The sequence below is a fragment of the Hemibagrus wyckioides genome, linkage group LG24, assembly GCF_019097595.1.
Source record: "Hemibagrus wyckioides isolate EC202008001 linkage group LG24, SWU_Hwy_1.0, whole genome shotgun sequence".
Taxonomy (NCBI): Eukaryota; Metazoa; Chordata; class Actinopteri; order Siluriformes; family Bagridae; genus Hemibagrus; species Hemibagrus wyckioides.
Window position 1 is genome coordinate 17,139,956 of NC_080733.1, and position 14,009 is coordinate 17,153,964.

The 14,009-nt window shown below is 40.8% G+C and overlaps 1 protein-coding gene across 1 annotated transcript in view; it reads left to right on the forward strand.

Annotated features, from left to right (window-relative positions):
• ppap2d (phosphatidic acid phosphatase type 2D) overlaps positions 1 to 13,754 on the forward strand; it is a 55,642-nt gene extending 41,888 nt beyond the window's left edge. The window contains exons 4-6 of the mRNA XM_058377809.1: positions 2,931 to 2,988; positions 11,241 to 11,417; positions 11,509 to 13,754. Coding sequence (XP_058233792.1) covers positions 2,931 to 2,988; positions 11,241 to 11,417; positions 11,509 to 11,616 — 343 coding nt within the window. The 3' untranslated portion in view covers positions 11,617 to 13,754. The remainder of the gene's footprint in view (positions 1 to 2,930; positions 2,989 to 11,240; positions 11,418 to 11,508) is intronic.
• The last annotated feature ends 255 nt before the right edge of the window (positions 13,755 to 14,009 follow it).

Below are 14,009 nucleotides of genomic sequence, written 5' to 3' on the forward strand. Positions count from 1 at the left end.
GAGTCAGACAGACAGAAGGGTGCCAAGAGAGACAGGAAAAGATAAACAGTGAGGAAAAAAGGACACAAACAGATAGACAGAGAGAGGGTGAAAGAGAGAGATGGAGAGAAAGTGAGAGGGAGAGAGAGAGTGAGTAAGAGGGAGGTAGAAAGATAGAGGGAGAGAGAAAAAGAGAGGGAGAGAGAGATAGAAAGTGAAAGGGAGAGAGAGATTAACAGAGAGAGGGAGAGAGACAAAAAGAGAGAGAGAGAGAGACGGAGAGAGAAAGACAGGAGATGGAGATACAGTCAATAAAAGGGAATACAAAAAGAGGGAAGAATAAAGAGAAGAAAAAGAAGGAAAATCACAGCAACAGGTATTTAATAAGAAAAAAGAGAGAGAGATGCCAAGAGAGACAGGAAAAGATAAAGAAGGAGGACATAAACAGAGAGAGAGAGAGAGTGAGAAAGAGAGAGAGAGAGCTTTAATATGATTGGATATAGTGTGTATATTCATTACACAGACTCTGTGCCTCAGTTCTAATGCACTTCAGATTAAATGTAACTATAAACAGATAAAAAGTCCAGCATGGTATTCTATAGTATGTAAGATGTGTAACTTTGGGTGATATAAGAGCTCTAAAACACCTGCTGTTACAGGAATATAATCAACACTGAGGTGAAAGCCTCACCGACAAGATAACGCCGTGGTTGATTATTTACCTCAGGACAGAGTGATTATTTACCTCAGGACAGAGTGATTATTTACCTCAGGACAGAGTGATTATTTACCTCAGGACAGAACAGCACAGAGTGATTATTTACCTCAGGACAGAGTGATTATTTACCTCAGAACAGAACAGCACAGAGTGATTATTTACCTCAGGACAGAGTGATTATTTACCTCAGAACAGAACAGCACAGAGTGATTATTTACCTCAGGACAGAGTGATTATTTACCTCAGGACAGAACAGCACAGAGTGATTATTTACCTCAGGACAGAGTGATTATTTACCTCAGAACAGAACAGCACAGAGTGATTATTTACCTCAGGACAGAGTGATTATTTACCTCAGGACAGAACAGCACAGAGTGATTATTTACCTCAGGACAGAGTGATTATTTACCTCAGAACAGAACAGCACAGAGTGATTATTTACCTCAGGACAGAGTGATTATTTACCTCAGAACAGAACAGCACAGAGTGATTATTTACCTCAGGACAGAGTGATTATTTACCTCAGAACAGAACAGCACAGAGTGATTATTTACCTCAGGACAGAGTGATTATTTACCTCAGAACAGCACAGAGTGATTATTAACCTCAGGACAGAGTGATTATTTACCTCAGCACAGAGTGATTATTTACCTCAGAACAGAACAGCACAGAGTGATTATTTACCTCAGGACAGAGTGATTATTTACCTCAGAACAGAACAGCACAGAGTGATTATTTACCTCAGGACAGAGTGATTATTTACCTCAGCACAGAGTGATTATTTACCTCAGAACAGAACAGCACAGAGTGATTATTTACCTCAGGACAGAGTGATTATTTACCTCAGGACAGAGTGATTATTTACCTCAGGACAGAGTGATTATTTACCTCAGAACAGAACAGGACAGAGTGATTATTTACCTCAGGACAGAGTGATTATTTACCTCAGGACAGAACAGCACAGAGTGATTATTTACCTCAGGACAGAGTGATTATTTACCTCAGAACAGAACAGCACAGAGTGATTATTTACCTCAGGACAGAGTGATTATTTACCTCAGGACAGAGTGATTATTTACCTCAGAACAGAACAGCACAGAGTGATTATTTACCTCAGGACAGAACAGCACAGAGTGATTATTTACCTCAGGACAGAGTGATTATTTACCTCAGAACAGAACAGCACAGAGTGATTATTTACCTCAGGACAGAGTGATTATTTACCTCAGAACAGAACAGCACAGAGTGATTATTTACCTCAGGACAGAGTGATTATTTACCTCAGGACAGAACAGCACAGAGTGATTATTTACCTCAGGACAGAGTGATTATTTACCTCAGAACAGAACAGCACAGAGCGATTATTTACCTCAGGACAGAACAGCACAGAGTGATTATTTACCTCAGGACAGAACAGCACAGAGTGTTTATTTACCTCAGGACAGAGTGATTATTTACCTCAGGACAGAGTGATTATTTACCTCAGGACAGAGTGATTATTTACCTCAGAACAGGACAGAGTGATTATTTACCTCAGAACAGCACAGAGTGTTTATTTACCTCAGGACAGAGTGATTATTTACCTCAGGACAGAGTGACAGAACAGGACAGAGTGATTATTTACCTCAGAACAGGACAGAGTGAATATTTACCTCAGGACAGAGTGATTATTTACCTCAGAACAGGACAGAGTGATTATTTACCTCAGAACAGAGTGATTATTTACCTCAGAACAGGACAGAGTGATTATTTACCTCAGAACAGGACAGAGTGATTATTTACCTCAGGACAGAGTGATTATTTACCTCAGAACAGGACAGAGTGATTATTTACCTCAGGACAGAGTGATTATTTACCTCAGAACAGGACAGAGTGATTATTTACCTCAGAACAGGACAGAGTGATTATTTACCTCAGGACAGAGTGATTATTTACCTCAGGACAGAGTGATTATTTACCTCAGGACAGAGTGAATATTTACCTCAGGACAGAGTGATTATTTACCTCAGGACAGCTCAGAGTTTTATCTTTGTTCACGTATTTAACCATCCCTGGGTGTTTTATTAGCGCTGTTGTTTTATTAGCGTTTTTTAATCGCCTTTGCATCTTTTTTGCTGTACGTGGAACAGATGTGCATGACGTGTACGTGATGATCTGCAGATGTCAGGGTGGGATCGCTGGCACAAGCAACCGTCACTGTACTCATTGTTTCCTGCTTTTTCCTCTTTTACAGGAAGTCCTTTTTCTCAGGCCACGCCTCTTTCGCCATGTACACAATGCTTTACCTTGCTGTGAGTAGTCACGCACACACACACATACACACACGCACACACACACACACACACACAGAAACATCCGTACACAGATATTTAGCCAACAGCTGTAGCTTAGCTTTAATTACGGAGCGTTCTGGCTCCATGGCGCTGATGAGATTTACCGCTGTAGGCCTCCAGTGCTGCCATATGGGAGTCTGCCAAAAAATGTCTGTTTTTCACTCTGGCTCACAAACAAACATGCAAAACACACACACACACACACACACAGAGTGAAAGGGAAAGGGTCTGAGAACTGCAGTTCCCCAAAGGCATCTCGTTTCAAACGAAAGAGAAAGGGCAAAGGCAAGGCGAAAAGAGAGAAAGTTCTCCAAAACTTGGATGAATAGATGGAGAGAAAGAGAGAGAGAGAGAGAGAGAGAGAGAGAGAGAGGGGACAGAGGAAGCCTTGTTTAGTTATGGGTTGGGTTGTCGAGGGGAGAGATGGGAGGAGGGCTTTGGCCTGCTGAGAGATGGACAGGCTTCTTTCACTACTGACCCCTTCTTTCTTTCTCTTTCTCTCTCTCTCTCGCTCTCTCTCTCTCTCTCTCTCTCCGCCTCTCCCTCTTTTTTCTCTTTCTTGATCTATATCTCTTGTAACTTCTGCCTCCCTTTCTATGTCTCTGTCTCTCTTTTCTTTCTCTCTTTCTGTCCCTCTGCTGTTTATCTTTTTTTCGATCTGTCCCTCTTTACTCATTCTATTTCTCGTTCTGTTTCTTTCTGTCCCATTTTCTTCTCTCTCTGTCTCTTTCTCGTTCTCTCTCTCTCTCTCTCTCTTTCTCGTTCTCACTCTTGTTCTCTCTGTCTCTCTCTCTCTCTCTCTCTCTGCTCTGATGGAAAGGGAAAAATGACGTGACGCTAACCCACGCTGACACTCAGCTGCACTCAAAGCTGCCTTTCTCCATCACACCCTCTTTCTCTCTCTCTCTCTCTCTCTCTCTCTCTCTCTCTCTCTCTCTCACTCTCTCTCTCTCTCTCTCTCTCTCCCTCTCTTGCTCTCTCTCTTTCTCTCTCTGGGTCAATTCCTCTCTTTCTTTTCCTCCCCCCTGCGCACTGTGCCAGTCATGTGTCAGGAGATGGCTGTGATTTTGGGACTCTTTCTCCGAAAATGAGCCTCTTTCTTCCGTTCCTGGAGGAGAACTGCAGTGCTGATTAGAGAGAGAGAGAGAGAGAGAGAGAGAGAGAGAGAGAAAATGAGAGGGAGATAGAAAGAGCAAGAGAGGGAGAGAGAGAAAGTGAGAGGGAGATAGAAAAAAAGGGAGGGAGAGATAGAAAGAGAGAGGGAAAGAGAGAGATAGAAACAGAATTGAGAGAGAGAGAGAGAGAGAGAGAGAGAGAGAGAGAGAAAGAGAGAGGGAGATAGAGAAATTGATGGGGGGAGATAGTGAGAGAGAAAGAGTGAAAGTGAGAGTGAGATAGAAAGAGAGAGGGACATAGAAAGAGAGAGAAAGTGAGAGTGAGAGAGAAAGTGAAAGGGAGAGAGAAAGTGAAAGAGAGAGAGAGCAGTGGGGAAGACCAGTACTAGGTTCTAGTTGATGAAGGACTCTCTAAAATCCAGTTCCAGGATCTTTGTGCATGCTTGAGCTGCCTTTCTGCTCTGCTGCTAAAAGTATTGGCACCCTTCAAAGCTCGTCCATCACCATACACACACAAGCCTGCGGTTAAAGGGGAGGGGTGCCAATACTCTGCAGTATACGGATCAGAGCGAGTGTTTGAGTGAGTGGATGCACGTAGAGAGTGACCTGAATGTCAGGTGGAGCTGTGAAACCTCCGTGGTGTGGTTAAGTGCTCGTTTGGATTTAGTTTCAGCTAATGGCTGTGTTTCCCGCAGACGAACAATAAGTGCAGCAGGAAATATCTTTGTGCAGGAAATATCAGTTTCACCCACACACACACACACACCCTACATGCTGAACTAGCATCGTGAATACACACCTAGAAACTGATATCAAGTGAAAATATCCCGCAATGGGTCCAATTTATTTAATAATCCTTGATGGGAGAATATTATGCGAAAAAGTGGCAGATCAGTCGCTCAGTTTTAATCGACATCACTGTATCTGATGATGTGAAACTTCTAGAAACACGAGACTCGGAAATACTGGGTGCTTTTATTTATTTATTTAAATAATCCAAATTAATACCTGACAAATAAAATGAAATTAATTACTGAATGTTGTCTAACAGGCAGAAGGATTTCTCTTCCTCCATACACAGCGATCAGTCATAACATTATGACCACTGAGAGGTGAAGTGAATAAGACTGATGATCTCCTCATCATGGCCCCTGTTAGTGGGTGGGATATATTAGGCAGCAAGTCAACATTTTGTCCACAAAGTTGATGTGCTAGAAACAGGAATAATGGACAAGCTTAAGAATTTGAGCGAGTTTGACCAAAAGAGTCAAATTGTGATGACCAGACCACTGGATCAGAGCATCTCCAAAACTGCAGCTCTTGTGGGGTGTTCCCGGTCTGCAGTGGTCAGTATCTATCAAAAGTGGTCCAAGGAAGGAACAGTGGTGAACTCGCTACAGGGTCATGGGCGTTCAAGGCTCATTGAGAAGGGGAGAGAAGGCTGGCCCGTGTGATCCGATACAACAGACGAGCTACTGTTGCTCAAAACAGCTGAAGAAGTTAATGCTGGTTCTGATAGAAAGGTGTCAGAATACACAGTGCATGACGAGGACCAACACAGTATTAGAAAGGTGGTCATAATGTTATGCCTGGTCGGTGTATAATCCTCTAAATAAATAAAAGTGCTCAGGATACAGACGTACAGATTCCCCTCTACTCATCATTAGACGTGGTTTTATTCCTGAAGCTTGAACAGTCTGTTCCCTCCAGCTGCTGTCAGTAACCATCTCATTTCCATCTCAGATCTGTGCTCTAAATAGATTTACAATTAACAAAAGAAAACAGGATTGCTAATACACGGTGTGAGGCGTATCCCCGAGCCATGTTTTTGTGGAGAAACCGAAGCCGCTTCCTGAAGCATGGCTGCAGATTGTCTGTGGTTTTATTTTGGCTGAGGTGAATCCCCGACTCTGTCCTCTAGTTTTATGTGTTTTTATGCTTGATGCGTAATTACGTCATTTAGTTATTTTGTAATTTTAGGAAAGACACAAGACAAAGAGGTCACAACCCATACCACTGCTGCTACAACTATAACTACTACTACAACTATAACTACTACTACTAGTATAACTACTACTACTACTACTACTACTACTATTACTACTACTACCCCCACAACCATTAGTATTACTATAACTACTATTACTATTACTACCCCCACTACTACAACTACTATTATTGTCACCACTACTACTACTATTGCTGTAACTACTATTACTATCACTACTATTACTATTACTACCACCACCACTACTATTACAACTACTATTACTACCACCACCACCACTATTACTATCACTACTATTAGTATTACTACCACCACCACTACTATTACAACTACTATTACTACCACCACCACTACTATTACAACTACTATTACTACCACCACCACTACTATTACAACTACTATTACTACCACCACCACCACTATTACTATCACTACTATTAGTATTACTACCACCACCACTACTATTACAACTACTATTACTACCACCACCACTACTATTACAACTACTATTACTACCACCACCACTACTATTACTACCACCACCACTACTATTACAACTACTATTACTACCACCACCACTACTATTACAACTACTATTACTATCACTACTATTACTATTACTACCACCACCACTACTATTACAACTACTATTACTACCACCACCACTACTATTACAACTACTATTACTATCACTACTATTAGTATTACTACCACCACCACTACTATTACAACTACTATTACTACCACCACCACTACTATTACAACTACTATTACTATCACTACTATTAGTATTACTACCACCACCACTACTATTACAACTACTATTACTACCACCACCACCACTATTATTACTGTAACTACTATTACTACCACCACCGATACTATTACTGTAGCTACTATTAATACTACCTCCACCACTATTACTATAACTACCACCTCCACCACTACTATTACTATAACTACTATTACTATAACTACCACCCCCACCACTATTACTGTAAGTACTATTACTATCACCACCACTACTATTACTACAATGACTATTATTACCACCTCCACCACCACCACCATTACTATTATTGTTACCACAACCACTACTATTACTATACCTACTATTATTATTACTACCACCACCACCACTATTACTATAACTACCACCGCCACCACCACCACTATTACTATACCTACTATTATTATTACTACCACCACCACCACTATTACTATAACTACCACCGCCACCACCACCACTATTACTATACCTACTATTATTATTACTACCACCACCACCACTATTACTATAGCTACCACCGCCACCACCACCACTATTACTATACCTACTATTATTATTACTACCACCACCACCACTATTACTATAACTACCACCGCCACCACCACCACTATTACTATACCTACTATTATTATTACTACCACCACCACCACCATTACTATTATTGTTACCACCGCCACCACCACCACTATTACTATACCTACTATTATTATTACTACCACCACCACCACTATTACTATAACTACCACCGCCACCACCACCACTATTACTATACCTACTATTATTATTACTACCACCACCACCACCACTATTACTATAACTACCACCGCCACCACCACCACTATTACTATACCTACTATTATTATTACTACCACCGACCACCACTATTACTATAACTACCACCGCCACCACCACCACTATTACTATACCTACTATTATTATTACTACCACCACCACCACTATTACTATACCTACCACCGCCACCACCACCACCACTATTACTATACCTACTATTATTATTACTACCACCACCACCACTATTACTATAGCTACCACCGCCACCACCACCACTATTACTATACCTACTATTATTATTACTACCACCACCACCACTATTACTATAGCTACCACCGCCACCACCACCACTATTACTATACCTACTATTATTATTACTACCACCACCACCACTATTACTATAACTACCACCGCCACCACCACCACTATTACTATACCTACTATTATTATTACTACCACCACCACCACTATTACTATAGCTACCACCGCCACCACCACCACTATTACTGTAACTACTATTATAATTACTACCACCACCACCACTATTACTATAGCTACCACCGTCACCACCACCACTATTACTATACCTACTATTATTATTACTACCACCACCACCACTATTACTATAACTACCACCGCCACCACCACCACTATTACTATACCTACTATTATTATTACTACCACCACCACCACTATTACTATAACTACCACCGCCACCACCACCACTATTACTATACCTACTATTATTATTACTACCACCACCACCACTATTACTATAGCTACCACCGCCACCACCACCACTATTACTATACCTACTATTATTATTACTACCACCACCACCACTATTACTATAGCTACCACCGCCACCACCACCACTATTACTGTAACTACTATTATAATTACTACCACCACCACCACTATTACTATAGCTACCACCGTCACCACCACCACTATTACTATACCTACTATTATTATTACTACCACCGCCACCACTATTACTATAGCTACCACCGCCACCACCACCACTATTACTATACCTACTATTATTATTACTACCACCACCACCACTATTACTATAGCTACCACCGCCACCACCACCACTATTACTGTAACTACTATTATAATTACTACCACCACCACCACTATTACTATAGCTACCACCGCCACCACCACCACTATTACTATACCTACTATTATTATTACTACCACCACCACCACTATTACTATAACTACCACCGCCACCACCACCACTATTACTATACCTACTATTATTATTACTACCACCACCACCACTATTACTATAACTACCACCGCCACCACCACCACTATTACTATACCTACTATTATTATTACTACCACCACCACCACTATTACTATAGCTACCACCGCCACCACCACCACTATTACTATACCTACTATTATTATTACTACCACCACCACCACTATTACTATAGCTACCACCGCCACCACCACCACTATTACTATACCTACTATTATTATTACTACCACCACCACCACTATTACTATAGCTACCACCGTCACCACCACCACTATTACTATACCTACTATTATTACTACCACCACCACCACTATTACTATAGCTACCACCGCCACCACCACCACTATTACTATACCTACTATTATTATTACTACCACCACCACCACTATTACTATAGCTACCACCGCCACCACCACCACTATTACTATACCTACTATTATTATTACTACCACCACCACCACTATTACTATAGCTACCACCGCCACCACCACCACTATTACTATACCTACTATTATTATTACTACCACCACCACCACTATTACTATAATGACCACCACCACCACCACCACTATTACTATACCTACTATTATTATTACTACCACCACCTCCACTATTACTATAATGACCACCACCACTACTACTATTATTAGTACTACAACCTTTATGTAATTTCTGGCTTAAATTCTGTCCATTCTGACTGAAATCATACTTCCCTGCACAACCCGACATCACTCATACACTATAAAACCATGATGTTATTATATTTAATACAGATATAAATATAGATATAATACAGATTATAACAAACTGCATCACAGAACAGTTAACCATCCTGGATCTTTGGAGATCACATGACCAAAATATCACAAACTACATTGTTGTAGAGAGTAGAGAAGTGGTAGTAGGGTTAGAGGTGGTAGAGGTGGTGATAGTAGTAGTAATGGTGGTATTGGTAGGAGTAGTGTTAATGGTGGTGGTAGTAATAGTAGTGGTGGTGGTGGTAGTAATAGTAGTAGTGGTGGTGGTAGTAATAGTAGTGGTGGTAGTAATAGTAGTGGTGGTGGTGGTAGTAATAGTAGTGGTGGTGGTGGTAGTAATAGTAGTGGTGGTGGTGGTAGTAATAGTAGTGGTGGTGGTAGTAATAGTAGTGGTGGTGGTAGTAATAGTAGTAGTGGTGGTGGTAGTAATAGTAGTGGTGGTGGTGGTAGTAATAGTAGTGGTGGTGGTGGTAGTAATAGTAGTGGTGGTGGTGGTAGTAATAGTAGTGGTGGTGGTGGTAGTAATAGTAGTGGTGGTGGTGGTAGTAATAGTAGTGGTGGTGGTGGTAGTAATAGTAGTAGTGGTGGTGGTAGTAATAGTAGTGGTGGTGGTGGTAGTAATAGTAGTGGTGGTGGTGGTAGTAATAGTAGTGGTGGTGGTGGTAGTAATAGTAGTGGTGGTGGTGGTAGTAATAGTAGTAGTGGTGGTGGTAGTAATAGTAGTGGTGGTGGTGGTAGTAATAGTAGTGGTGGTGGTGGTAGTAATAGTAGTAGTGGTGGTGGTAGTAATAGTAGTGGTGGTGGTGGTAGTAATAGTAGTGGTGGTGGTGGTAGTAATAGTAGTGGTGGTGGTGGTAGTAATAGTAGTGGTGGTGGTGGTAGTAATAGTAGTGGTGGTGGTGGTAGTAATAGTAGTAGTGGTGGTGGTAGTAATAGTAGTGGTGGTGGTAGTAATAGTAGTGGTGGTGGTGGTAGTAATAGTAGTGGTGGTGGTGGTAGTAATAGTAGTGGTGGTGGTGGTAGTAATAGTAGTAGTGGTGGTGGTAGTAATAGTAATGGTAGTGGTGGTAGTAATAGTAGTGGTGGTGTTGGTAGTAATAGTAGTGGTGGTGGTGGTAGTAATAGTAGTGGTGGTGGTGGTAGTAATAGTAGTAGTGGTGGTGGTAGTAATAGTAGTGGTGGTGGTGGTAGTAATAGTAATGGTAGTTATAGTAATAGTAGTGGTGGTGACCCTCCAGCCAGTTCCCCCTCTGAATCAAACTGCAGATACTAACCAGGTAGAGTGAAGCCAGTCGACTGCATCTGATTCTAAAGTGCAGCATCACCTGCAGCCAGGAGTGAAATGCTATCTACCCTCTTCCACATACACCAGGTCACACACACCAGGTTAACACAAGGGGGGGGGTGATCTTAGTGTGATTTAACTCAGCTGATTTTGCACCTCCATGACTTCCTGTCTCTGTCTCAGTTCTACCTGCAGGCACGGTTCTCATGGCGCGGGGCGAGACTGTTGAGGCCTCTGCTGCAGTTCCTGCTGGTGATGTTAGCCGTGTACACCGGGCTCACCCGGATCTCCGACTACCGCCATCATCCCTCTGACGTCCTCACCGGCTTCCTGCAGGGAGGAATCACTGCATACTGGGTGGTACGTGTCCCATCACAGTGGGAAATATCCTGCTCCACCCAAATGTGTGTGTGAATGGTTTTAACGTATGTCTCATGTGTCTTGTTCGCAGGCATTCCACATCTCCTCCATGTTTAAAACCTGTCCTGCAGACCGCTCGCCCAGCTGCCTCCCCCTGGACAGCCCTCTGTCTCTGTCCAGCCGTCAGACAGAATGCTAGCGTCCGTCCCCGGGACACACAGACACGTGGCGCTGCCTCGATGTAGAACTGAACCCATGGACATGAGAGAGTCCTAGAGGAAGAGGAAGAGGAGAATGTCCGGAGGAAGAAGCGGAAGAATGTGTTGATGTCCGTACTCACATACACACGCCAACCCACTGCCTACGAGTCCTGCATAAATAAGATATATGACACAGATATTATTTTTTTTCTTGTCTTTTATGTGAACTTTATGTTTATACTTTACTTTACAAATCCAGTAAATATATGTAGACGAAGCTGCTAATAATTGTATTATTCTGTAGTGACACTTACACAGGAGCCTCTGCGGAGGAGGATCCACAGGTCAATTGCCTGCAGCTTATCGGAGCAATGCCACTTTGACAGACTCTGGTTACAACCGACGCTGGGCTTCATTTAACAAACTTCATAGCGTTTCAATTATCCATAAATCGTTTCGCAGGAGCATCGCCACAGGAAACGAGGTGTTCGGGGGGAAAAATGGATGTGCACCTCGAGCGGTCATCTTCAAATCTTATAATTATCACGAATTATTATCATTTAAATCGCTTATTTATTTCAGTTACACACTGAGTTTCAGGTTACATTCAGACCAGAAAGCGATTCCAAAATAAATGAAGACTTGCTGGTTATTTAGGACAAAAGTAATGGTGCCCTGTAACCTGTGAAAGGAGGGTGTGTGTGTGTGATTAGTACACAACGCTCTCCTGTAGCTAAGCTGCATTAACAGAAGATTAAAGGAGGTGCTCGTCAACCATTTAGTCAACATTTTGTCCTCTTCATGTTTTTACCTTTTATGGAGTTTTGTGGGGGTGGCCAAATGTCAATGTTCTGTTATAATACAGTAAGACACTAAAAGTTTGATCAATGAGGCTCAGTGTATAAGGGTGCAAAAAGCCCGTTACACACTTTTCTTTTCTTTTCTTTTCTTTTTTTTCTTTTCTTTTATATTTTGTCCTTATTTTTAATTCTTTTAATTTTTTTATTTTCTTTTACTTTTATATTTCGTCCTTATTTTTTTATTCTTTTAATTTCTTCTTTTTTTCTTTTTGTTAAATTTTTACCTTATTTTACTTTTTTAAATTTTCTTAACTTTTTTTGTACATTTTTTTTTTTATTTCTTTAATTTTGTTTTCTTTTTTTAACTTTTATATTTCGTCTTTTTAATAACATTTTTTAATTCTGTTAATTTTTTCTATTTTTGTTTTTTTATTCTTTTTGTTGTATTTTTACCCTTCACTTCTTCAGAATTTATTTGCTTTTTACATTTACTTTGTGCATTTTTTTCTTGATTTCTTTACTTTTTTTTTCTTTTATTAACTTCTTTCCCTTTGCCGTCTTTTTCTGTTTCATTTTGTGCTTTTCATTATTGATATTATCCACTAATACAGTAAAGCTCAATTATGAGACAAGAGATGTCTTTCTTTCTTTCTTTCTTTCTTTCTTTCTTTCTTTCTTTCTTTCTTTCTTTCTTTCTTTCTTTCTTCCTCATTTCTTTGCGAGGCAACAGTGTGACTGAAATGAGACGAGGCCGGTCTCGCTCCCTCTCTCTCTCTACCCCCCCCTCGCTCCCCCGCCTCTCTCCTCCTCCCTCTCCCCCTCTCTCTTTCTCACCTCTCTCTCTCTCTCTCTCTCTCTCTCTCTGTGTTGTCGAGCAGGCAGACCACTAAACCCTAGCGACCTGCTCGAACCGTTGGCACTTCAGCTGCAGGACTGAACTCAGAAACTTTAGCACATGGTATTTCAGTGGTCTCATTTCATCAGTGTTTATTATTTTATCTCTTACTGTGGTCAGCCAATCACCTTCTCCCAGTTGTACAAGGTGGTAATTATTCATAATACAAGTGTATATAAATCATTTTATAAAGAAAGAAAGCTATCCAGAGTTGGCAGACGTATTAGCGCCATCGTGTTTCTATGTATGTGTATGTGAGATGCTTCATGTTGTATAAATAGTGACTGAGCCAGAGATATTGTATTGTCAGAAAGTATATTATATGTTTATAGTTTTATAAACGGTTTTGTTTGTTTCGTTTGTTTTGTCTGTGAAAGCCCCTGAGGCGAAAATAACCACTGTATTAATAAACCAAACCAATAAAACGAATGTGCAACTATTAGCTCCGCCTCTGAGGCATTTTCCGGGTTTTACACACACACACACACACACACACACACTTATACTCAAGCAAATATTGGTTCATCTATATGCAGTGTGCTCAGTAAATGCTGTACAAATTAAATTTAAAGTTTTTATATTTTAAAAATATGAAGTTAGAATTTTTTAACAAAAAATTAGAGAATACTGTAAAAAAATTAGAAAATTTAAAATTAGCAAATAATTGCAGTAAAGCTAGAAAAATGAGATGATAAAT